Consider the following 26,749-nt stretch of genomic DNA (forward strand, 5'->3'; position numbering starts at 1 on the left):
AAACCAATTTACCTCATTTGACCGTTTCTCTTTTATTTCATTGTTACAGTCCTGAATGAATGTGTTTGTAATGTTAAACTATTACATAAAAAATGTGAAAGTATTTCTTTTTAAATCAGGTGAATAATCCGAAGTGTTATAGAAAAGCAGTGCTCCTACCTTCCTCATGGAGGCGGCTCCCGAGCTCCCCGAGCCGGAGTACCTGCAGGAGGACACGGGGTGAGTGTGATGTAAGGTAACGCTCCTTGGATCAGCAGGAATGAAGGAAGACGGCGGTGGAACTCACCTGTCTATCGTGTCTGCTCGCAGTGTGTCGGCACCTCGCTAGAGACGGGAGGAGAAGAGACTTCATTAGAGAAAAACTCACGGCAGCACAAAACCGTCACACTTCTACTGTCTGTGCATGTTGGCTGCTATCATATCAGGCTCTTTCTAATAATAAACATATGAGTGATCCATCAAAAACAGGTAATAAAACAGACATATTGTGAGAAAGCAGTACATTAATATAATAATATAAAAACAGCTGTTTCAGACCTCACACACCAGGACTTCAGACTTTTTACAAATCATCATCATGTAGTTATTTCAGCCTCCCTTCTTTTCCATTTATTGGAATTAAATCACACCGCTGTAGTAAACCAGCCGACGTGAACGTGAGGACACCCTAACAAGGATTTGTAGGTTAAACACTTTAGAAAACCACACACACACACACACACACATCCATCCATTTGGGTATTATTAAAATGCTTTATTGGCTAATCTCTGCCCCGAGTGTGGACATCCTTTTTAAAGAGCGGGGGCCTCTGAGCCAAACTGAGCCAGCAGGCTTGGTTTTTAACCCCTAAGCATCACCAGTGATTGATTGTACTTCTGCTTGCCTACAGGTTGTCCTACAAACGTAAAGTTAAAATAAGCTGTTTTATTTTCTGGGGGCTGAGAAGCTGCTGAGTCGTGTTAATCACACGGAGAGAACGAGAGCGAGGAAACGGTACGATCACTGACGTTAGCCTGCGATTGTTAGTGCAGGATAGTGTACTTCATGTGCAACAGAAGAGATATGAGTCACCTCCATCAGCAGCACACAGCTGAGAGGCCTGGTGTTAGCTAAACTGTTAGCACGCTGTGTGTGTGTGTGTGTGTGTGTTAGGCACACTCTGTCAGCCGTGCTTGTAATTGGTCCGGCTGATGCTGAGTCACGCACCTCCTCACGGGGATACGTGTTTGTGTGTGTGTGTGTGTGTGTTTGTGTGTGTGTGTGTGTGTGTGCACGTGCGCATGCAAGTGTATGTGTTTGTCCAGAATAAACCCCTATTTAGACCCAGGCGTGTCCGAGGAGACGGGGATATTAGGATGAGTTAGGATGAGTCGTGAGATGGCCACCCTGCATACAAATGCACTCCCCTGTGTGTGTTTCTGTGTGTGTGTGTGTGTTTCTGTGTGTGTGTGTGTGTGTGTGTGTGTGTGTGTGTTTCTGTGTGTGTGTGTGTGTGTGTGTGTGTGTGTGTGTGTGTGTGTGTGTGTTTCTGTGTGTGTGTGTGTGTGTGTGTGTGTGTGTGTGTGTGCATGAGAGAAAAGTTAAAGAGGGGCGTGTGGGAGAGTGTCACACTGTCATTCTCATAATCCTAGAAGCTGGCGGCCGTGCGACAACACCAATCATCCCCCCTCTCCTTTGTCTCCTCTACCTGACATCACAACGACATCACGACGACATCACAACGACATCACAACGCTCCGACAGCAACGTGTGTGAATCTGTAAACGCCGTGACCCATCAGTCTCCCTCTCAGAGGACGGGCATTCATATTTTATATAATTATTTTTGAAAATGTGATCTTTTCTCTCTCAGGAATCCCGGAAAAATCATTATTATTATTATTATTGTTAAGGTTTAACTTCAGCTATAGTCATTAGGAATATTTCAAGCGACACTAAATGCAACACAGAGATCTATTCATAAAATGAGTCCCCATCCTCACCGCTATAGTGTGTTATTAATTATTATATTTTGTTGAGGTCAATGCAAAGATGCAAAATTGATGCAAATCGATGCAAATTGCAGCCACTTGTAATGTATTTACATATTTCTGTAGCGATAGCTTTATTTTGTCCGTATCAGCGTTTTGGGTTCAGGCCTAGAATGTTTAATACAACAGGAAACGGGAGAACGTCTCTCTTTTCCTCGGATTAAAACCTCCTAAAAAGAGAGTTGTGTGAGTGAGTTGGGATTAAAGACTTGAAGGTGATTATAGTGTCGCTAATAGACCTGAACATTTGAACATTTCACAGTAGGAAAAGCACAGGAGTTAATAATAAAATTAGACTGAATCCCATTTAGCTGCTTGGGCTTTCAGGGTCCCGGTGTCGGGGATGCCGGCTCACCGTCCCACTCGGTTACTGGGACACTTGAATGGGCCGTCATTAAAGTTATTAGCGGCACCCGTGCTTTTTACTATTACGACAAGTCAAAATGCCAGCTGTAAAAGGCAAGGAATGCCAAATGAAACGATAAACTACCTAACTCCACTAACACTGCAGCGTTTAACCCGCTACATTTATTTCCCTTAGCTATATCTCCTCCAAAACATATGATGGGAAGTTAGTGAAACACGCAACAATCCGACCTTTGAACCCCTGCGTATAAAAACAGGGTCTCTGAGTCGTTAGCAGGACGAGACATTTGACCTCCAAACGTCTCAGATTGTAGATTAGATTCAATGTCATAAGTAATAGGAACATTCAGGCTCCCCCGTGTGGCTCAGAGGGGTACTACAGGTATAAACGTTGAATAAAAGACCAGAATAAAATCTCCTGTCTTCTAGTGTTTGGATCCTTTACACGTTAACACAAATCACACACACACACACACACCACCACCACATTTAACAGACCCCGGGTCAAGAGTCCGCGTACGTACAGGCAAAGCATCGGGTGGCTGGTCTAGGCGCAGGGTGGAGGACAGCATGGAGGGGCTGATGGGAAAGCTAGGGCTGCTGGGATTGCGGCTCTTACGCCGCGAGCGTCTGGTGGAATCCCGCCGGCTCTCTCTGCCCGGACCCTCGGGCTCCTCCTCGATCACCAGGATCTTGTCGTCGCTAAGGTAACGCAACAGGGAGTTGTCTGAATCTGTGGGAGGGGGTGAGAGGGGTAGAGGCACGGAGCGGTTAAGAGGATGGACAGGCCCAACCGAAGGGATGACAAGAGGGAGGAAAACCACAAAGGCGGGGGGGAGGAAGGGGGATAGCGTCGTAGATTTGAGGGAGACCCCCTCCACCCCCCCCTGAGTAGATACAGACGAGGGCGAATAGAACCCTTTACAGATAAAAACCTGACAGAAAGGGATAAAACGCCTCAGAGCAGCAGCATCCGATATGGATCCACAACCGGGGACACGAGCGCTAATCTGTCTGCAATGATTATGCTGATTTGGAGGCTAAATCTCCTCAGTCACAGAAAGTTTCATCCTGCTTCGGCTCCACTCGTTTGTTTATTATCCATATACTTAAATGTTGAAAAAAGAGAGCGACTGAGAGCAGGAGAAGGAGAAAGGCAGCAGGCTGTTGCACTTTAATGATATTCATGGACTTTTCTGGAGTGGAGCGAGGACCCTCGGTTCGAATACAGATGGAGTCTTGCCGCAAAACGGTGAAGCTGGTTAGAGTCGGTCACATAGAAATGCCCTCGCTTTCCAGAACCAGCTTGTTATAAATGCAACGTCCTTGCATTTATGTTGTTTGGCTCTGTCAGATACATACCTGGGCAGATATGTATCGCCACACAACCACACCACCATGGAGAACCAGAGGATGAGCTGAAATGTGTGGAGGAGGCCGAGGATGGAGCGAAGCGCAGCAGCAGTCCAACCCGTTGTGTGTGTGTGTGTGTGTGTGTGTGTGAGGGGCTGTGTTGTTTGTGTGTGTGTGTGTGTGTACCTCGGCTCCCTCTCTTGCCCATGCTGGGTTCCTTGGGCTCGGCCATCCAGTTATATTCGGGAGGCATGGAAACGGGCCTGAGGTCACCTGGAATGACCAATCAGCAATCAGATAGTCGTCTCGGGGGTGAGGTTGGGGGAGGGAGGAGAGTGTGGGGGGAGGGGGGCGGTGACTGAGAGACAGCTGGAAGGGTGGACAGGTGAGACAACATGTGTGCAGGTGAGGGGGAGGGAGACTCTCGAGGGACGGCTAGTTCTTTTTTTCTCGCAAACAGGGATAACTGAACAAGTCGTGCTAGCAAGCTAATCTACTAGCATGCTAATCTGCTAGCATGCTTACTGTTGGCCAATAACCACTGGTGAGCTATTATCTACATGTTACATGTCTGACAGTACGTATGTTTCATATTGACTCTCTTTTTAACTCTGTTTTGGTCTCCACCAACTCCCAAGGGAAACATCAGGTTCTTTAGCGGCTAAATGCTATGCTATTTTATTTCAAATACAGGGTCGCCCATGAAGTTGGAATAATTTGCAAATGTCTTGTCTTTTTTAACGGCAAACAAATGTTATGAATTAATTCATTTCACCTGGCTAATTGTGACACATAATGTAATCACTGCACCTGGTCTAAAGGGATTACTGATGCATTTAAATAGGAATAAACAGAGGATTGTTTCTAAAAACAAAATATTCCAACTTTATGGCAAACAGTGTATTTCAACTTAAAAAAAATTCTATTAAAAAAAGAAGCATTCTTAATTTTTTTCATCGCGATAGGATGTTAGTTAAAATCATCTTAATATCAGTGCGGGGGAAAATATAGATCATCTGTTCAATCGTACATATGTGACCTGATCGGCACAAGCCTACTTCTGTCACATGACCCTCGCCTTGCACATCATTGGCCCCTTGAGAGTCTCCCGAGAAGGTACAGGATGTCTAGGAAGCTGTCTTGGACGAGGGTGAGACAGGTGGGGGGTGAGACGGGGGGCTGGACACAGTGTGGTTGGACTGACCCGTTGGCATGTGATCTGTGTTTTTGGGGATGTGCGTACGCGAGGTAAAGACACACAGAAGCGTTGCCATGGAGAGAGCGATGAAGGAGGAGGAGCTCTGAGAAAAGGCTGAGAAGACCGGTGGGAGACGGCATGCCACCACATTCACACCGTGGGAAACCCTCCCGTCTTACCGTGGGTGGGGGTCTTGTCCCGCCGGCGAACCCCCGTATTGCGGCCCCTGTCGTAGTCGGACCCGGGGGGTCCGTCTCCCTCCAGCAGGGAGAAGTACTGACCGCTGTCCTGGTCCAGGTAGTAGCTGACCGCCTCCGAACCTTTGGAGCCGGACTGGGAGCTCACGCTGTAGCGGCTGATGTCGTCACATGACATCAGACCCAGCTCCTCCCTGGGGGGGAGCAGCATCACCATCACCATCATCATCACCATCACCATCACCATCACCATCATCATCAGCAGGATCATAAGAATTCATGTGATCATCATGAACCCACCTGGTGCTGTAGAGTCCGGAGACGGGGGACAGGATGTAGACGTCCTGCATGCTGGGAGCGTCCATCTTGGACATGCCCAGAGTCCCGACGGGGGTCGGGGAGGTGCTGGTGGGGCTGGTGGGGATCGGCTGGAGGGAGAAGCAAAGGGTGACATGACAGTGTTTCATTAGGTTGTGATCTGGGTTGATGAGGATCTGGGACCTGCAGCACTAGATGGTTTTTATTTGCGTTGTCTTCCTTCTACTGTTTTAACCCTGAATAACAAACCAGAGAGTTATTTCCTCACAGCTGCTGCTATGTTGTCTTTTTTCTTGACTGTGCAGCCTCTCCCACGTTCAATCGCTTCACTATTCCGTCATTTTGTCTCAAGCCTCTTCACTCGCACCGGGCTCTCCACGTCTGTTCCCATGACAACCCCTCCTCTCGTTCTTCCTCCCCGTGATACGACGAGAGAAGGCAGAGGAGAGCGAGCGTGGCCTCCCGCCTCGGCTCGACTCAAGGACACGTAGATTCATTTTGTCGTGGCGTTGCTCCTCCGTGAGAACGAGGAATCCAAACTCAGTTTGAATTTTCAAGTGAGTGGTATTTCCATCCTCCAGCTGGAAGAGTGACAAACAGGCAGCTCGCTCAGACGATCGCTCCCCCGAGGACGGGTTTTCAGATTTCTTTTTTTTTTATTAAAATGTGGATGTTTTAGCTGCACGTCTGAGTAGGACGCTCCGTTTTTTTTTTTTTTTAGAGAGGAGAGTGAGTGTGGAGAGAATGGATAAACAGCCCTGGACGCCGGCGAGGCAGGCTCTCATTAATGGAAGCTCAGTGTTTCATCATTTCATCAACAGTGCATTAGGCAAATTCATTTCATATTCCAAACTTTCCATCCATCCCCCTCCCCTTCCTCACTACCTCCACCCCCAGGCCCTGTCCCTTCTTCATCTCGTTCTCTCTCACTTCCTCCTATGAAGGCAGCTTACAGTAAGACGGCTTCACAATAAATAATGAAGACGGCGTGGAAAGAGAGGGACGTGAGAGAGAGAGAGGAAATAGGACAAAGAGAGAGAGAGAGAGAGGGGGGGGGGGGGGGCTGTGCTGTGTGGTGACTGGAGCTGAGAGTGAAAACAGTAATTTAGTGATTACAGCCCACTGCTGCCTGCATGGAGAACGGTGGGGGGGTGGAGGGGGGTAGAGAGAGATTGGACCTCCACAGCAGGCCAAATTCTAGTCTGTTAAAACAGCACTTAAACCATCTGACCCCTGTTGTGTCCGACCGAAAAAATGTGCTGCTCAAATCCTCTCACACACACACACACACACACACACACACACACACTCACACACACACACACACACACACACACACACACACACACACACACACACACACTCACACACACACACACACACACACACACACACACACACTCACACGTAACATTTAATATATAAAGTGGATTTAATGAAGCCTGACAACGATATCAGTATGTGTTAGTTAAACTAAGGATATACTGTATCTGTCCTTTGACAATCAAATATTTAGGCTACTTACTTAAAAATAAAAGAACATTTTTCACAATAAAAGCTATTGCTTCTTATGTATGGAGCAACATGTAGCCTGATACTGACGAGCTGAGGACAAGTTAACGAAGTGCCTGTTTCACAGCGTTAATGACAGTCTTCTCTTGGATTGAAAATCAGGCCTCCTGACAACGCAGCGTCCTTGGCAGATTAATAAACATACCGATATCAGCTGTTAATATTGGCAACTCCAGAGTCTGATCTGAATCCCATATCAATTCCACTGGGAATAGCTGTCAAAAAAAAGCAACTAATTAGCCAAGTCGTGTCCAGAAGTCAAGAATATTTTACTGATCAGGCTGAGATGAATCCAGACAAATATGGAAAAGAAGCTCACCAGTTAAAATGTCAGATCTCGACAGTGTAAGCCATCCACAGGCCGACGTGTGAAAAACAACATGTCGTGGTTTTGGAGGGGGGGGGGCACCGTTTCCAGTCAGCTTCCCGTTTACCGAACAAACGTGCGAGCCGAAGCCCTTTTCCTCTCATCGAGCATCGTATAAAGCTTCCGTTCCATTTTAGTGGCGGCTCTCCAGCTTTCCGTGGCGTCACCTGATCTTCATCAGCAGGTAATGTCCGATCATATTTCATCCTAATTGGTTTCTGAGCACTTTAAGGGCGTCTGAACTTTGAGCCTCAGACTTCATCTGCTGATGAAGATCACGGGACGGAGATCTTTAAATCAAACATTTATCTTCACGGTTGCATTAGCCGTCACAAAAGTAGGCCGAAGTAAAGTACTGTTAACCCGGCGCCCATTCAATAATACATAGCGCCTAAAAATAGCAGGCTAATTATTTATGCATCTAGATATAACAGATTCGTGAAAGCGGGGGGTCGATGCGTGGCACATGTGTGACCCGTGAAGTGACCTTTGATGTGAAAGCGTGTCGTGCGTGAAACGCCGCCCTACATGTGCATCCTTCACAGAAATCCTCCACTTGTCGGCCTGGCATCATTAAACTGCTTCTCCTCCATCTGTGTACGACACAAACGCACAGAAAGAAGAGCGAGAGGACGAGTCGCTATCGAGCGGAATAGAAAGACGGTTGCCACGGAGGGATTTGGAGGGGGATTTTTGGAATCACATGATAATTTGCAGAGATAAATTGTTTCTTTTGTGGATTCAATTAAAATCCCAGCTGAACATTTGCCACATTCGGGGCTAAACTTCGCAGCCGTGCGTTTCAGCGTCTAATACCCCGGCTTAGACGTGTGTGTGTGTGTGTGTTTGTATGTGTGTGTGTGTGTTTGTGTGTGTGTGTGTGTGTGTGTTTGTATGTGTGTGTGTGTGTGTGTGTGTTTGTATGTGTGTGTAGGTACAGTACAGTATGTATCCTAAAAAAAACCCGAGCTCACGGAGAGCAGTGACCCAGTTCCTTTCGCCCTCTCAAAGGAGCAACTCAACCGATAACGGAAAAACATCTCATATCGCAGCGACAAACACCTGGACCAGCGTGCATATGTGGCCATGCTGAGAAATGTGCACACACACACACACACACACGCACACATTTTGGATTGGGTGCATTATCTCCAGTATTTGCTGAGTAGCGGCTCTTGTTTCTGAGCCAGTGGAGCTGCCTGTAGTTGCTTTATGAATAATTAAGAGCTCCGGTCTTTCTGGGAGAGAACAAATCTAAAACACTCCTTTCTTCTCTTCTCTCCCACAGAACGCTCCGCGCTCTGATCTGGGCGGGTTTTGTTTTGTGTCTTTGCGGCCTCCCATCCCACAATCCTTTGCTGTTGTACGCAGCAAACAATGAGCTCACGGTAACAACTCGGAGCGATGATCTAACAAGGCAGCAACCTTGTTAGAGACGGAGACGGCGATGAAGTTGGAGGTTATTACAGGCTTTTAATGGTTTCTAGGCCATTACACTGAACACGGAGCGGAACATACATGTGTGTGGTGCACTTATACGACGCTCTGAGGCTCGAACCTCGCCATGGCTCGCTCTTTCCGTTGTGCTGAAATGTCAGTGATCGACAAAGTCTTCGCCTTTAAGTGAAAAGGCAAGGACTCACTCTGACCTGGAAGCCTTCAAATGAGCCTTTTAAATCTACTGTACATTAAAAATTTACTAAAAAAAAAAAAGGAACTTCCTTTGGGGGCCAAAGGTTGAATGAATCAAGACCTGAAAGTCTCTGTAAATATGAATATGAATGTGGTCGGGACCTTTAAGTGACCCGCGCCGGCTCCCAGAGCAGCGAGGTCAGACCGTATTATACCTTTTAAATCATTCACACGGCTACTAAACCTGCAAATAGAAGATTTAATTAGCTTCACTATCTCAATTTATCTCCATCTATTTAAAAAAAAAATGCTTCTCTTCAGATGGAGGTTTTTTTTGTGAATGCCGGCGGTACGACAGAGGGTAAAATGAATAAATACAAATAAAAAAGAGATGTTGAAACACTCGACAGGAGGATTGATGCGAGGTCACACAGTGAACAAGTTTCCTCTGAAAATATTTGTTGAAATCGGCGGTGGGGAGAGTGCAGCGTGGGCGGTGAGGAGAGCGGCGAGCGAGTCGTCGGAGATAAAGCCGGCGGTGTAACGCAGCTCACTGTCCTCGCTGCTACATCACCCTCCACCTCCACAGGAAGCACACAAACACACCAGTCACACTCCAGGGTTCAGAACCAGCAGGTCACTGAGTCCGTTTGTGCGTTGCCGGGGGTTACCTGCAGGCCCAGCGGTTTCCAGCGGACGTTCCTGAGCAGAGCCGGCGTGGAGCTCAGGGTGTTCTGGGGCCTTTTCTTCAGCGTGAGGATGACGCCGCACGGGTCCTCCCTCAGGGCGTTGACCAGGTTCTTCAGCTGCCAGCCCACCTGAGGAGCACACACACACACACACACACACACACACACACACACACACACACACACACACACACACACACACACACACACTCATCAGGCTACCGAAACAACCAAATCTGCCGAGGTGATCGACCACATGAATATATTCAGATGTTTAAAAACCCACCAGGCACAGATCCTGATATCGTCCAAAACATCCGTGATACTTGTTTTTTTTTAAGACTTGGACGGTAGAGAGATGATGGGAAACGAGGGAGAGAGAGCAAAGGTCTTGACCCCTAAACCTCGGGTGTGACCCCCCCTGCTGCCTTTTATAAAGACCACTGTTCATCCAGGACATCATACAGTATGTTTTCTTCATGTCACCACTATTAATGTACTTCCAGGCATCACATATCTGGCAGGTTATTTGAATGCAGGCCGATACAAGAGAGCTGCAATACATTTGTATGATTCATCGGGATAATATTGTGAATTTTGGCCGAGGTAATGGTGACATGAAAGTCTGATAAGTCTGCGATGGATGCTCTCCCCTTAACGAAGGTCACGATGTTCAGACTTGGGAGGAGTTGATTAAATGAAATTAAATTTCATGGTCGTTTTGCATTGCTGTTGAACTGACTTCTAATTAGGGGTGTTTAATATTTAGTCTCACTGATATAAATGAGGTCAACAACATCAGTGTAACACAATACAAGCATAAGCCTGCAGAATTCAATTACACAGCAACGTGATACGTTTAAACCACTACGATTTAGTTAGTCACTTGAAATCTTCCACAACAATTTTGGTAAATGTCCAAAAAAAATGGAGCTGCCAACAAATAAATTTGCATAATTGTCTGCCACTATGTGTCTTATCTTTAATTTTCTCACTTCAACAAAACAGCGTTAACACTGCAAACAGGGACGGAGAGGAAATACATGAGATCCAAGGAGTAATAAATACCACTCTGTGGATTTTGATACTAACACGTTTTTTTGGCAGTAATGTTAATGTTCTCTGGGTGTTTTGTACCTCTAACATGGTTCATGTGATATCCAGGCTTCAAGAGTACAAATACTTTGTTACTAGTACAATTTTCAGGTATCTGTATTTATTTTTCTGACAACTTTTTTTACTTCTCCTCCATTTTAAAACAAATATCTGTACTTTCTACTCCTCATATTTTAAAAACAGGCTTGTTACTTTAATTCTAATGCATTTGAGAGGAAATTATGGATTCTTTTTATTATTAATATGAGTTAGCCTTGCAGAAAAACAGCCAGTAGAAATGTCCTTCATAGGGAAAATCTTTACTTAATATTTGAATTTAATTTCAGAACCTGCACTTTTTTACTTTTACTTGAGTAAAGAAGTTGAATCCGTACTTTTTGAACACAAGTATCTGTACCCTCTACACTTCTCATGTGTTACTACATCTCCATTACACTTTGTTTGCTCCGACTACAGGCCCACAATGCACCGCTGCGTCCCGGCTCCACTGATCTGAGAACACATTCAAAGAAAGCACGCCTCCGTCGCTGTGTTTGAGTTCTGAGAAAGCGAGGCGAGGAGTGCTGACTGCAGCGTTTTCCTCGTGTTTCCGGCCGGCGTGTCTCCAGAGCTCGTGCTCCTCGTCAGGCCATTGATTGGCTACACTGGTCTCAGCTACTGGAAGCGTCCGCTGAGGCCGCGACACACACACACACACACACACACACACACACACACACACACACACACACAGACAGAACGGCTCTGACCTTATTCCTGACACAGTGATGACCCGCCTGTGTCAGCCTTTTAGAGGCCCGTTTCCTGTTGCTGTTGTGGGGAAACACGAGGACACGCTGCAGTTCATCTAACGGAGGAATCAACCCGAACTGGGAGAACTGGAAACTAGAGCCGGACCGATTCATGGGCATCAGCACATAAAAATGGTGTCATTACATATATCGACCAGCAGAGAGGAAATAAATACCAAGGTGGACGATAAAATACAAGAACGGCAGGATTAAAATAATAAGGAATGAAACAGATCATATTCAATTAGGATATCCGTTCTGATTAAAGTGTGTTTTTAGAAGAGGATTATGGATCACTGACTCAGACGGCTTCATTTGTAGTCACAAATATGTTTTTATCATTTATTTAATATATGGATATTGGGATTTTTTTACTCCATAATATCAGAATCGGCTCCAAAAATCACATATTGGTCAAAAACCTTAAAAGATCAAAACTGGCTTTGAATCACTGATCAGATCTTCTCTGATAAAGCACCTGATTTAAATAATAAAATAAATCCCAGTTTTAGACAAAGTTCTTGAGCAGCTGCTTCCGACTCGGATGATAAGACTCTCACATTTACGATGAATGAGCGACAGCCATGCTAAGCTAAGCTAACTGTCGGATATGAGACAAATAATAACAACAAATGAAGACGACGTCCTCGAGTTCTTCTGCTTAGAAAAAAGCAGGCTGGGTTTCTGGTTCTGCTTTTGACGGAGAATCCACTGACATTTCCTAAATGGTGAATCCACTGAACTGAGCGTGACCCTGGACGAAGATCACGTGACCCTCGCTGAGCTCCAGCTCACAGCGGTGTATGTTAACGGCAAACACAGAGCCCGTCCTAACCGGGCCAGTTTAGGAGTCTTCTGTTCTGCAAATATGCAGAGAGGAGAGGGGGGGACCAAAAATAATAATAATAATAATAATAATAGAGCATAAACTGCTGCCGTAGAGGTTTTCTCCAAATCCCCGGGGTCTTCATTATTTTCCCAGATGCTATTACCTCCACGTAATTATGTTGCCTCTTCAAACAATCGGTTTGTTATTGGACCAAACTCCACATTTTCACCTCAAAGGGGAAGCGGAGCTAAAAATAAAGACACCATTTTTGAAGTGGGATTCTCAAAGAGGAGCTAAATACGTGATGATGTCATCACAACTCCATCTCTCCTCCTCAGCAGCTCCATCAGGACTTGACTTCCTCCTCCCTTTGTTTGAACCCCACTCTCCCAGCTCTCATCCCCATCACACACCTCAGCCTCCCTCCTCTGCTTATCTCCTCCCCCAGGGTGAGGGATCAGAGCGGTGAGGGTCTAGCTGAGGGAGGAACGAGAGGTTGGAGCTGTGAGCCTGGCGGGGTGCGATCTGCACCGTCACCCCGAGGACGGAGAGCGAGATAAAACCGTCTCCCTCGCCGCCCGCACGCTTCCGCGTGAGCGGCGCCCATCGAGACGTACGAGGGAAACACTCCTCACAGAAGACGTCTACGACACCCCCCCTCCCTCCCCCCTCTCCCTCAGAAATCTCAAATAAAAATGCTGGAACAAATCGTTTGTGCCAGAGTTGACAGCACAGGCGATAGACGCTCAATCACACGCTCCCACAAGGCGCCGCTCCATTTAAAATGGCTGCCCGTTTCCCCGCGCCTCTCTCTCTGATGTGATGAGTGGAAGGCAGAAATACAACGTATTCAAGTCTGAAAGTGGAACACGAGCTCACATATCACACCAGACAGAGGGGGGGGCGACTGGACGGAACAAAAGTCGTCCTGTAATCTCCTGCAGCAACCTTTAATCAGCCACATGGCGGCGCGGGACAGGAAGCAGCAGCGTGGCGGTGGCGGATGTCGTGGACCTTGATGTCTCCTCAAACGCAGCACGGCGGCGGGAACACGAGGGGAAGTGCGTTTCCTGTGTTTGGAAGGCGTTTTAACTCACCACTGTCTGGTGGTTGACCTGGATGACCTCATCCCCCGCGTGGATCTTCTTACACTGGTCTGCTGGAGACTAGACAGGAAATACACATCATGTGATCAAGGAGATGTTTCCACAGCTATTTAAAATAGATATCAGAGACGGAGTCGTCATTTTAAACTCAAAACACATTTATTTGATGAAATTGCTTTGAATTAATTCCTACTTTTCATTCAACTGTTTGTGACTTTTACTGTTTTTCAGTATTATTACTTTACTTGTTTTATGACATCTTAAAAACTGTTTTTACATTATGAACTTGGTTTACTTCTAGTATTTTTATGACTTTATTCATTCCTTTTTTATTTCTTTTTTTTGTAAAGCACTTTGAGCTGCATTTTATGAAAAGTGATATATAAATAAAGTGCATTTTATTATTGTTATTATGAGTAACACTAGCTCTAAACAGCTTCTAACATATTAAAATGAATAAATAAAAATCATACTTATGTAACAATGTAAAAGGTTAACATTTTGAATTTTTTATGGTTTTTCACTCAACTGGGTGCAGTTGAAATAATAAAAAGTAGAATCTGGATGCTTGTATACCAGCTAGCTTTGATTAAACATCAAAACTGATCAGCTATCAGTTTCTAAAAGCTGTATTTGTTGTCGTCGGTGGGTTGTGAAACAAAACTCACGTTCTCTGTGGTTCCGGTGATGACGTGGAGTCCGTCATACGTCGACTTTATATACATCCCCTGGAACACAAGCAGAGGACGACATGACGGTCTGTCTTACATCCGGGAATGTGTCTCTGTCTCGGACTCTCGTCAAGACAATCAGTCTTCACCTCAACCTCGAGATTTGTTCATGTTTTTCCCATCTTTTGTCGTCATTTGTACTTAAAACTTGACTTGACTTGATGATTTAAAAAAAAAAAAACATTCAAGTCTCACGTTTTGACCTGAAGTCCCACAACAGTGAATAATGTAAGAGGCAGACATTGCATATTTACACAACCTGAATATTAAATGATTATCCCGTCGTGCAATGAGGACATTTTTTTTTTGATCCAGTCATGTAAAAAACACTATTAATAGCTGTGAAAGAAGAATGTTAAAAATAAAGTGTCCATGTGTCCTTACCAGCCCTTCACTGGGCATGATGCTGGTCAGGTGGACCACCTCCAGATGGGCGGACTGGGAGACCAGAGAGTCTGACGACAGGGAGATGATGTGGTCGCATATCCCGGCCAAGGTCTTACACTGGCATCAGAGGTGAAGGGAGGAGAGAGGGAGAGAGTGACAAAAAGAGAAAGTTATTGAGATTGGTTTTGGCCCGTGAGGGACGCCGTGACCTAGCTGCAGGAGGTGAAACAGAAATCATTCCATCAGATTGTTCCACATCGCCACTTTCATCACTCCGCCACACAAACTGTTTCCTGTCACAGTGGGTCCGCCGGCGTGTCCCCAACATCCACATTACAGAGCAGGGATCTCATCACAACCACATACCACACATCGTGACATTATCTGCTGTATTTTCCTTTTTCACGAGACACATCAGCCAAACGAAGCGGCGTGCTTTCACCTCGCCTTTTGTTGCAAACAAACCTCGACTGTTTCACGCCAGTTATTCATCATCAGCGGCATCTCCTGCCTTCTAATCGCGGCTGACTGGCTACAGCGGGCTTCACGGAGACCGTTGCCCTGGTTATCCTGCCTCATCACATCACTGCAAAGCACACACACACACACACACACACACTCACGCAGGGACGTAACACACACTCATGTAACAGAACATACGTCGGCTGCAGTCACACCAGCAGCACGACAGTGATGAACCCTGCAGAAAATAATCTCCTGATCTCAATCCTAATGAGCAATTACCGGATTATAGTTGATGAGATGAACAGAGGTCTTCAACACACACACACACACACACACACACACACACACACACACACACACACACACGCTATAGCTCAGAGTCTATGATTCATACAGTGTGAGAGAAAAAGGTGGAGGATCTTCAGTGAGCTGGCTATGTGATGCTTATATTCTCTCTCTCTCTCTCTCTCTCTCTCTCTCTCTCTCTCTCTCTCACACACACACATACATACACACACACACACACACACACACACACACACACACACACACACACACATCCATCCTTTTCTGGGTCAGTTATTTGAACATTAGACTGCGTGTTTTTGTTTACAGACAGTAGTAGTCGACGTGTCGGCGTCATCCACAGACAACAAACAAGCTACATTTTGAATAAACAAACAGGGGGGGGGGGGGCATATAGATAAGTGAGAAATAAGTGTGTGTGTGTGTGTGTGTGTGTGTGTTTGGGGGGGGGGGGGGGGGGGGGGGGTAACAGCCGAGCAGCGTGTATCCGATCCTCCATCTATAGAGCCATAAATAGCCGACGGAGTCCCTGGCTGGAAACCACAGCCAGTGACAATGTTGTTGCATCCCCTCTTTGATCACCGGACTAATAGTCCTGACCCCCCCCCCCCACTCCCCCCCCAGGGGAGACACACAAAGGCCAGTTACCAGTCAGTCAGCCCAGCCTCAGATCTGACACGCCTCCGGGAGAATCAGAGCGCAGATTATAGGCGAAGTTAACTTATGTGGCTGGCTGGCGTGAGATTTAAGAGCAGTCAAACAGAAAGCCAGACATAGTACGCTGCCAAATGGATTAAGTCCTGGCTGCACACCGCCCTCCTCACCCCCTCCTCCTCACCCCCTCCTCACCCGCTGCCTCTCTTCCTCGTCCACTCGTGCCGTTTCTCTCGCTCCTCCACATGCACGAGCACGAATATAAACCAGAGCCGAGGAACAGGAGGGGGGGGGGGGGGTGGAGTGAAGGAGGAGGAGGAGGAGGAGGGAGGAGGAAGAGGAGGGAGGAGAGGGGAGAAAACAAGGGGAAGGGGGGGAAACACACAACTAGGACAGTCTTATGTAATTCCTCTCATCCTTATGCATGCATGCACACACAAACACACACACACACACACACACACTTCACGCTCCATCAGACACACAGACTCACACACATGCTCATATCTTATCTCCTTCACACACACACACACACACACACACACACACACACACACACACACACTCTCTGTCCATCTGATTGCAGGCCGTCTGCAACATTATTGAGCAGAAGCTGACAAATGTACAACATGCTGGACGGGAGACTCCCTCACACTGCCTGTCTGTCTCCCTGCCTGTCTGTCTCCCTCCACGCATCACTTCCATCACTAATACCTATGTGTGAGAAAAGACCTGTCTGTCTGCAGACCGGGTTCCCTTTTAGAGAGCAGGTCTATTCAACGCCGCTCATTTCTGTTTACAAATGAAAACAATTTAAAAACCCGGAGGAAAAATAATAAATAATTCCTTCATTTTCTCGCGCCGTTACAAACAGCAGGAGTTACACTGGGTTACCATGGTTACGTGCACGCTCCGTGTCTCCCTGCCTCTCAGAAAACTATAAACCGTTCCTGATGCACACTTGGTTTTTATAGCAGCCTCCATCTATCAACACGACTGCAGTGTTTATTCCCAAACAGAGCCTGATTTCAAGAAAATACAGGATACACATGATGTATCCTGTATTTATGCAAGGCTACCTTATGATTTATGACAATCTTATTTAACATTCGCTTCATTTTCACTTAAAAGAATGCTCACCAAAAAAAGATCTGTGAGGCAAAACAGATATGTGTTCCTAAACAAGTGATTCCAGTATGTTTAAGGGCCATTTGAACAGTTTTAAGCACATTTTCATGATTATGGAGATCATAATAATTTGCAGTTCTTTTGGCCGTGATGTGAAAGTTTCATACTGGCTGATGCCTATTCATCACTGATAGATAGTTATTAGTCAGTAAGCAGTTAGGTAGATAGTTAGCCAGTTAAAAGTCCCATATTACACTATAATAACTGTATTATGGGCCACGTTCCTTCTTCCAAATGGGAACACGTCCCGTTTCATAATTCAGAGGTAAAACACCAGATCTGTGCTTTGTCCGTCGTGTGCTGTTCAGCAGCCGTTTCACTACATTTGGTTTGTTTAAAAGACCTGGAGTAGTAAACAAGGAGTCTGAAAGGCAAACACCTCCTCCTCCTCCTCCTCCTCCTCGCCTTCACGCTGTCTCCCTGTTTCACACATAAACCTCCCACACATAACAGACTTAGTCATGTGTGGCCTTTAGTCTGGCACCTGGTGTGTGTGTGTGTGTGTGTGTGTGTGTTCGTGTGTGTCACAATCAAAACGATGTCATGTCACGATTATCACGGTCAAAATAATTTGCGATTCGTGATCATTATCCAGATATTCATCAAAATGTGCTAAAAAACTCTTCAAATGACACTGAAACACGCTGGAATCACTTCATATTTTGTTAAGAAACAAATCTTTTTATTGAGACTCACGACTTTTCTCTGTGAACACACTTAGTGAAAAAAACTATTAAATATTCTTAAATAAGATCATCATGAATCATAAGGTCTCCCTGCATAAATAAAGGATAAATACAGGTTTTTATGTATTTTTATCTCCTTAATTTTAGAAATCAGACTCTATTTTTCACTTCTCTATATGACAGCAAGCTAGATGGCCTGATGTTACGTAAAACAGTCACATATATACCGTGGACTGATCAGAACATCTGATGTGGGACTTGTTTCTCTGCATTAAGTCCCCCCCCCCCCCCCCCCCCCACGTTGTATTTATTTTGGTTTCCTCCACCTGACCTTGAATGGCAGCAGGAAGCGTCCTGATCCAACTGTCAGCCCGGATCAGACACCAGCTTTCACACGTGGACACGGACAGTTCTCTGTCACACACACACACACACACACACACACACACACACACACACACACACACACACACACTCACACACACACACACACACACACACACACACACACACACACACACACACACTCACACACACACTCACACACACAGAAGCTGAACCGGGGCCTCCAAAAGGCCCGAGGCTCGTTTTGTGCCACAAATGCCCACAAAAAGACAGTGCCCTGACATGCACACGCACAGAAAACACATTTTTCATCTTTTCAACGTATTCATGAAGTTTATGTTTCTGAACCATTACGGCCACATCAGACCCAAAATGGCAGAAGAATGTGTGGACCAGTAAAGATGAGACTTCATGAAAGGGCCGGTTCCTTTCTTCCAGCGTTTGGCACAAAGACTGGACTCACGAGGAAAAACAGCCAGAATGTCCACCGGTGGATAAAATCCTGCTACCGGCACCTCGGCAAATTAGCTCTTCACATAGAATAATTAACATGTCAGGTCTCCTTTGTTTAAAACTTTTCTCGGGTGGTAGTTTTTACGGGTGGTTATGCGCTCCGCCCCCCCAAGCGGTAACTTCCTGGATTCGTGGCTGGTTGCCTGGCAACTGCTCCTGTTTTTTTGTTTTACAATGTTTCTGTGTGGATTTGTGTGGCGGGGGGAGAAACAGAGAAAAAGTGATATATACTGTGTTAATTAATGAGCTTAAGAGGTGCTGCTAGGTAGATTGTGTTCTCTTGGGACGCGGCCAGGCTAGCCGTTTCTCCCTTGTTTCCAGTTCTCATCCATGCTAAGCTAACTTCCTGCTGGCTGGATCTTCCTACTCAACACAGAGCTAAACAGAGGGGCATCGAACCTCTCACCCATCCCTCGGCAGGAGAGAGAATGAACGTATTCTGTGTGTTTTTTGTGTGATGGAAACAGTGACTGATGTTTGCGTGAGAATTTAAAGGTGAAACTCACCACGTGGAGAATCTTATTCTCCGTCTCGTACACGGTGCAATCCTGGAAAAAGAGAGGGGGAAGAAGAAAAACATGAGCCTCTCTGTGAACATCCGCCTCCCAAATACATAACAAACCCGGACAGAAGAGAAATGAGACGTCCGACAGGAGGAAAGATGGATTGCTTCTCTTTTTTTTTCCAGTCAGCTCATTTCATTCCTAACCTTCCACATTATGCATATTACTTTATAATCTAGGCAGAATAAAAACATTGGATTGACCACTTCTGGATCCGCTCCGCCGCCCCCGGAGCCTCGGCGGGATTTAGCAAACTACATTATTTGAACATGACAGATTGTTATTTAACGATAGCTGATAGTTAATCTATTTCTGGGAAAGCGGCCCGCCGAATCTACCAGATGTGCATGGTAGCGGTTAATTCATCCGTTTGATGCATTAGAGCGGGCGGCCGCTGCCACCTTTGTCTGTCTCGCTGCAGCCTGGCAGCCTGCACGTTCATTTTGGCCCCATTGTGGACCCATACGGTGGCTCCTTCCCTCCTCCGTCTCCTCTGGCCCCCTTTGGAAAAGGAGGGAGGAGGAGGGAGGGCTGTTATCTGCTCGGCTCCAGGACTCATTCCCCGGGTACAAACGCTATCTCTCACCCTCGTGGAACGTGGACGGAGTCCAGGAGATCAGACGAGAGTATCAGAGAATGCACTTCCAGTTTTCTGTGAATCTACACGAGCAGAAGGAGGACAGGAAATGAAGAGATGAGAGACCCCTGGCTTCGCTGGCCATCAGGCCAAGAGGATGTGGTCCAACAGTGTTACTGAGAGCTGCTCGTCCCGTCAGCCGTGCTGCAAACAGCTCGTGGCGGCGGACTCTTGTTTCACTCGCAGGCAAATCTATAGAAACAAGCTGCAGAAAGCATTGCTGCTCCTGGTCCCAAACCCCAACTGAAGCTTTGCCCCCTGACCTTTTTATGGCATCGGTTAAATGGATGTGTGTGGACGCACCTGTTGCACGATGGTGGTTAATTCTAAGCAGAGCTGCACGATGTTGTTCTTCAGTAACGAGTACTCAGTCACGCTGGCGAACGGAGACCTGAAACAGGGAAAAAAATCAGAGCTCCGGTCGTGATTCCACATTTAGTTATTGTGTTTTTCTGTTGTAAATGCTCGGCTGTGGAGAGAAGTGTTTGTTGTCTCCGGGGTGATCTAGGTCTCAAAATAACACTTACATGAACGTGAGCAAAGCACATTCGGCCACTCTGAATATCTTTTGTTTTTTGGTATATTGGTGTTTTTATTGTGTTGTGCTCATATATTTGCAGTAAACAGTGTGATTTTAAAAAGCAGAGGTCGGTGCGGTGAGTTATTCTCGGCTTCTCTCAGTGCACACAAGCAAGTGATGAAGACAAACAACAATATTTGGTTTTATATCACGGTCAGGCTGCTCGCCAACCCGGGGATCTGCCGGAGCTCAAACAGCACCATATTTGTGCGTTTTTCTGTTCCGTGAGGTTCCATCGGCCGATCTCACTTCACGATAACAACATGAAAAACTGAAATAACACCTGATAATGTTACCGTGCAGCACAATACAAAACAACCCTGTGGGAAGTTCATCATGGTCATTGTGTCCAGAGGCTCAAACTGTGATGCACATCATGGCTTTTCAAAATAAACTCCCGTCCTCGCAGGAAGTTTGAGGTTTAGTCAACAGTTTAAGGTGACGGATGCCTGATTTATTCCTGTGAATGTGCACCAGGCACACACAGCAGCGTGATGGATTGCCTGTGGCATGAAATTTCTTTTTGATTTGAACCCGCAGCCTTTCATTTATTTGTTAGGCGTGATACAACGGTGGCGTGTCAGGAAGAGTTGGATTATGAGGAGGATTAATAAAGAGGTTGTTGTTGTAACAGGACGTGAGCTCCGCTAAACCTCCACTACGTACGTATAAATTAGGCTTAACGATGAAATGCCGTGCATACAGAGGCTAAAGCTCCTCGGTAGCACATGCACTGACTGTGTGACGTGTTGGGAGTCAAACTCTATTTTCTAAAGAGGGATTGTGAGGTGTTCTTATTATTCTGTCCACTGTGCCATGTCTCCAATAACAGGTATTTATATATTTTTAGGGATGTTGTCCTAAATCTTATTTCCGGTGTGGTCTCTACCTGTCCAGCCAGGCCAGCAGGTTCTTGGCTGCCCCGATCAGGTCCACCACCGAGGTCAGGAAGTCGTTGGGTAACCTCCGGGAGGCTCGCCCGTCGTAGTGCCCGCCCCTCCGCCGGCCCAGGATGAAGTTCTGGAGGTTCTTCGCCGACGCGTTCAGCTTGTGGGACAGAGTCCGGAGGTTCTCCGTCTCCAGGCCGTAGTTCTGAGGGACAAACGGAGGGAATCTGGGTTAGAGGCAGAATCACACACTGTTACACAGTCGAGAGAAATCACTGGGCTGCGGCTGGTCAAAGGTTAAAGGCATAGTTCACCATTGTGGAATCTTTATATGCACAAAAAGAAAAAAGCTCCACACATGATCTCCTTGTCTCGCTCTCACGGTTGCTTTTGGGGATGGATACGACAAAATTAATGTAAATGAAGATTACATGTTTTATAGGTCGAGGGGAGAAAACAGTATTTCCTGTGATTACGAAACCTTATTCTGAGCAGAATTAGCACCATTAGCGTTTTCACATAACGATCACTCGGCAGCCTGATACAAGAACACCGAGCTGGTCGAGTAGCCTAACACTGCTCTGTGACCCTTTTTAAAAACACACACACACACACACACACACACAGACCCACTGAGCCACATTGCGCTCAGCATCCCAAGGCATCTCCAGTCATGTCCTGCCTGACAGGCCTGATTCCTGCTGACACGAAGGCTACACACACACACACACACACACATATCCCCATATAGTCAGATGCAAGGGCTTAGCTAGACGTATCTATTCCTCCTCTGCCTCTAGATCTTCTACCCAGTCACGACCACGGCGACTACAAAGGGAAGAGGGGTTTCGCAGCGAGAGAGAGAGAGAGAGAGAGAGAGAGAGAGAGAGCTGAGGGGAAACCGAAGAGGCAGCAAACAAGAGGGAGACAGAGAAGTGGGTCACGCATACACAGCGCCTGTCCTGTGTAAATCGCCCGTTGCTGAGCGAGGAATGTAAGCGACGTACGTGAACTATCTGAAGCTGGCGTCTGTCTCTCTCCCTCCTCGGGGGGGGCGAGAGAATAATCTAACATCTGAATGTGTGTGTGGAGAAATCATTTGAGCGGTGCATTCATGTGTGTGCATCAAATCAATACAGTAAGAGGGCATGCCATTAAGCATCCCCCCCCCCTTCATGTCGATGCGGTTGCCATAGCAGCCATGTGTGGATTGGCCTCTCCTCTATGCTGATTATTTTCTACCATTGTGCAAAGAATCCCACTCAAGCACTGTTTATGAAATGTTTGGGCTCAAAACAGGAGGTTCATCAGCATTTCATAATTTTTTTCCAAACAGTAAAATCATCAATCAGTCGCCGACGTGACCTCCATTAATCAGGAGGATATTGATTATGCACGAGTGTCGCTCTCAGCTGGGGGTGATCTGGGTTTTCACTGCTCAAATCAAGGAGATGAGTTTAGTATAATGTGTGAATATTTGATTTTCACTGCAGGTTTTTTACTCAAATCAGGTCCAGCTATGATTTTATACAGCTGGATTCAAAAGGAAACCTTTATTGAAAGAAACATCCATTAACAGTCTTCAGTAGTTTTGGTCCTACTCTCTGGTATATCTCATTTTGCAAGATTTTTGTATAAATTAAAGATATCGATACTGATACTGTGGTATTCCGTGTATGGTTAACCGGTTAAACTTGTATTATTTTTTGAATCAGAATGATTATTCCCTTTATAATAATAATGATAATACCAATGCATGTTATTCCCATTTGTATTGTTTTAGCTTTATATCGCATATGTTTGTTGTATGATTTTTGTCCATTTTCTCCTTATTTCCTTGTTTTGAAGCACAAACACCTGCTTTATGAAATGTGCCGCGTAAATTAAACTTAACTCCAGTTCGACTGAGGGGCTGAAATGAAAAAAAAACAACGCCTATTTCATGCAGCTCAAAAAACATAATACAAATTATGAAGCTGAATGTGGTTTGATTTGCTTGTAATTATAACCTTTTTAAAGTGTTTTTGTTCAGACCCCCTGAGCAAAAACAACTAGACAAAACAAATAATTACTGTAAAAACACCAGCAACCATAGCAACGGTAAAAAAAAAAACCCTGTTAAAACTAAAATAACGGTCGTAAGCCTTTTTCATGTTTACTTTCAAAATGTAATCTATCTATCTATCTATCTATCTATCTATCTATCTATCTATCTATCTATCTATCTATCTATCTATCTATCTATCTATCTATCTATCTATCTATCTATCTATCCATCCATCCATCCATCCGTTGCCTTGGAAACAGCTGTTTATACCTACAGAGGAAGTGGTCCTCTTCACAGAGTCTATGAAGTTACCATGTTTCAGTAGGAAGTGGGGAAGAGTGCCAATGGGGCCCCCAAATGTATGCCTCTGGTCTGATTTGGCATCCCAGCTGGTATTGATCCAATAGCAGGAAGGTCACTGGTTGATGAAGGTGTTTTCTGCCTCACTCTGAGTCTCATTCCATTATCAAACACAGAAACATGACCTGCTTGGGTTTGTGCAAATATTTCAAGTACATTCAGACTCAAATGTACTTTAACAATTAATAATCCATAATTTTCAGATGAGTGTTATGTCCAATAAGAAACTGGAGCATTTCACTTTAGTTTGAGAACAGGGCAGCAGAGCTGTGGCTCCACACACAGGACAGGAGTATGTTAATGCGTTTGAATCATTCTACATTAATGATCACCTATGAGGTTTTGGTACCATTATTACTAAATTGAATTAACTTAGTTCATACTTTCTTTATTAGTCTGCAAAGACTCACTGCTGGACTAATGTGGGAGTCAGGGACATCTCCTTAATGATAGCAGATATGGTTTTATCTCTCTGGTCTCGGCCGGCGCTCTTTAGGAACTATTTTGTTATTTGTACTGAATTTTTAACTCTATATATAGTATATATATATATATATATATATATATATAAGGATCCAAAATCCTACTGGCCACGCCCTTTGACCTTTGTTAGAGCTTTTGATCATATTTCATTGTTGAGGCCTTTAGAACAGGCTCAGTGAGTTTGGTAGGAATCAGATCAACGGTGTAGGAGGAGTTCATTAAAATACAAACCATGAAATTGGCAGCAAAAAAAAAAAAAAAAACAGCAAAAGAGGCCCAAAATGGCTGATTTCGCACCCCCAAGAGGTTGATTTGTTGGGGTATGTTTCAGGGAGATATGCTGGCCCGAAGTCAGTGCTTGGGCCCGAAAAAACAAAGAAGTTGGAAGAAAAAAAAAAGTATGTTCTAGAAGACTATGTTTTTTTCATCATCATTGTGTTCTAGAACATCAATTTTTTTTGTTTCAGTTTTTTTTTCTGATGTTCTAGAACACAATGAGTGTTTTTTTCATCAACATCAATGCAAACATAACTGACTTTTATGTCTATGACATCACTGGCTTTGATGTCAGTGATGTCATCTGCCTGGAAGTCTACATAAGTAAGTCGCTATCAGTGTAATCAGGCATCTCCTCAGAGCTACTCTAGATAGGAAGTTTTAAGAAATAGACAGCAAAAACTCAACTTCCTCAACCTCATATCAGAAAAAAACACTGAGAACATGTACTCTGATGATAAATCATTCCTGGTACCAAAGCATCAGGTCCTCTCCAGCGAGTCTGTAAGGTACCTCGTACTGGACGTAATGGGACGAGGAGCTTATGGCAAAGTTGTAAACTGCATCAACTTAAAAACAGGTGACTCTGCAGCCATCAAGATCCTCACAGACATGAAAGCTTACAAGGCAGAACTGGCAATGCTGGAACAAGTCAGGGTTCTTAACCCTGAGAAGAAAAACCTGGTGAGATTCATGGACAATTTCATAAACCAAGGCATGCCTGGTCTCGCCTTCGAGATGCTGGACAGGAGCCTATTTTATCTTTTGCTGGAGAGACAAGCTAGTCTGACTCTTAATGAAATCCGTCCCATCACACATCAGCTTCTCGTAGCATTTGACGCTTTGAAGAGTATCGGCGTCATTCACTCAGACCTGAAACTTGACAATGTCATGCTGGTAAACCAACAGACTGAGCCTTTTAGAGTGAAATTAATTGACTTCGGTTTGGCCATTTCAAACTCTAAAGTAGAAGTTGGAAAGCAGATGCAAGCGTTGGCATACAGAGCTCCAGAGGTGATGTTGGGACTCCCCATATCTGAAGCCGTCGACATGTGGGGACTGGGATGTCTCTTGGCAACCCTGTATTTCGGCAACCACCTCACCAATGGAAAATCAACATACAACCGGATGAAAGACATTTGCCGTCTGCTCGGTCAGCCAAAAGACCACCTGCTGAATGCTGGGAAGAACACCTCCAAGTACTTCTGCAGGGAACAGAGCTCAACCAATCATAGATGGAGACTAAGGACAGCAAAGGAATATACGGAGGCAAGCGGTGAGGAACCCGAAATATCACAGACGGCTTTTCATAAATATAGAAATTTGGCAGAAGCAGTAAAGGCCATGTCAAGAGGAAATGACATTGTTATGAACAAAGACATGATGGCATTTTTAAGTCTCCTAGAACAGCTGCTGGATTCAGATGCTGAGACCAGAATCATGCCCAGGCAAGCCCTACAACATAGTTTTGTTACAATGGCTCACCTGGAAGAAGACAAGAACACCAACCCTTATGTAGAAGCTGCCTTTGACTTGATGGCTGTTTGTCCCCTGGATGATGATTCAGATGGTTTTCTCAGTGACTCTGATGATAAATCATTCCTGGTACCAAAGCATCAGGTCCTCTCCAGCAAGTCTGTAAGGTACCACGTACTGGACGTAATGGGAGAAGGAGGTTTTGGCAAAGTTGTAAAGTGCATCAACTTAAAAACAGGTGACTCTACGGCCATCAAGATCCTCACAGACATGGAAGATTACGTGGCAGAACTGGCAATGCTGGAACAAGTCAGGGTTCTTAACCCTGTGAAGAAAAACCTGGTGAGATTCATGGACAATTTCATAGACCAAGGCATGCCTTGCCTCGCCTTCGAGATGCTGGACAGGAGTCTATATGATTTTGTGGAGGAGAGAGAAGATGGGCTGACTCTTAATGAAATCCGCCCCATCACACATCAGCTTCTCGTAGCGTTTGACGCTTTGAAGAGTATCGGCATCATTCACTCAGACTTGAAACCTGACAATGTCATGCTGGTAAACCAACAGACTGAGCCTTTTAGAGTGAAATTAATTGACTTCG

The 26,749-nt window shown here is 45.4% G+C and overlaps 1 protein-coding gene across 4 annotated transcripts in view; it reads right to left on the minus strand.

The window, feature by feature from the left end:
- LOC311013283 (connector enhancer of kinase suppressor of ras 2) overlaps positions 1–26,749 on the minus strand; it is a 53,702-nt gene that overhangs the window by 7,444 nt on the left and 19,509 nt on the right. For 3 of the 4 annotated variants that reach the window (XM_084009330.1, XM_084009329.1, XM_084009332.1), the window contains exons 3-15: positions 21,509–21,711; positions 20,343–20,430; positions 19,346–19,387; positions 14,680–14,799; positions 14,233–14,292; positions 13,556–13,624; positions 9,705–9,851; positions 5,445–5,572; positions 5,127–5,338; positions 3,936–4,022; positions 2,921–3,129; positions 287–324; positions 160–202 (exon numbers count right to left, since the gene is read on the minus strand). In XM_084009330.1, the coding sequence (XP_083865456.1) occupies positions 160–202; positions 287–324; positions 2,921–3,129; positions 3,936–4,022; positions 5,127–5,338; positions 5,445–5,572; positions 9,705–9,851; positions 13,556–13,624; positions 14,233–14,292; positions 14,680–14,799; positions 19,346–19,387; positions 20,343–20,430; positions 21,509–21,711 (1,446 nt within the window). The remainder of the gene's footprint in view (positions 1–159; positions 203–286; positions 325–2,920; positions 3,130–3,935; positions 4,023–5,126; positions 5,339–5,444; positions 5,573–9,704; positions 9,852–13,555; positions 13,625–14,232; positions 14,293–14,679; positions 14,800–19,345; positions 19,388–20,342; positions 20,431–21,508; positions 21,712–26,749) is intronic. The other variant, XM_084009331.1, reaches the window with a different exon arrangement.

The sequence above is a fragment of the Eutrigla gurnardus genome, assembly GCF_963514095.1.
Source record: "Eutrigla gurnardus genome assembly, chromosome: 5".
Taxonomy (NCBI): domain Eukaryota; kingdom Metazoa; phylum Chordata; class Actinopteri; order Perciformes; family Triglidae; genus Eutrigla; species Eutrigla gurnardus.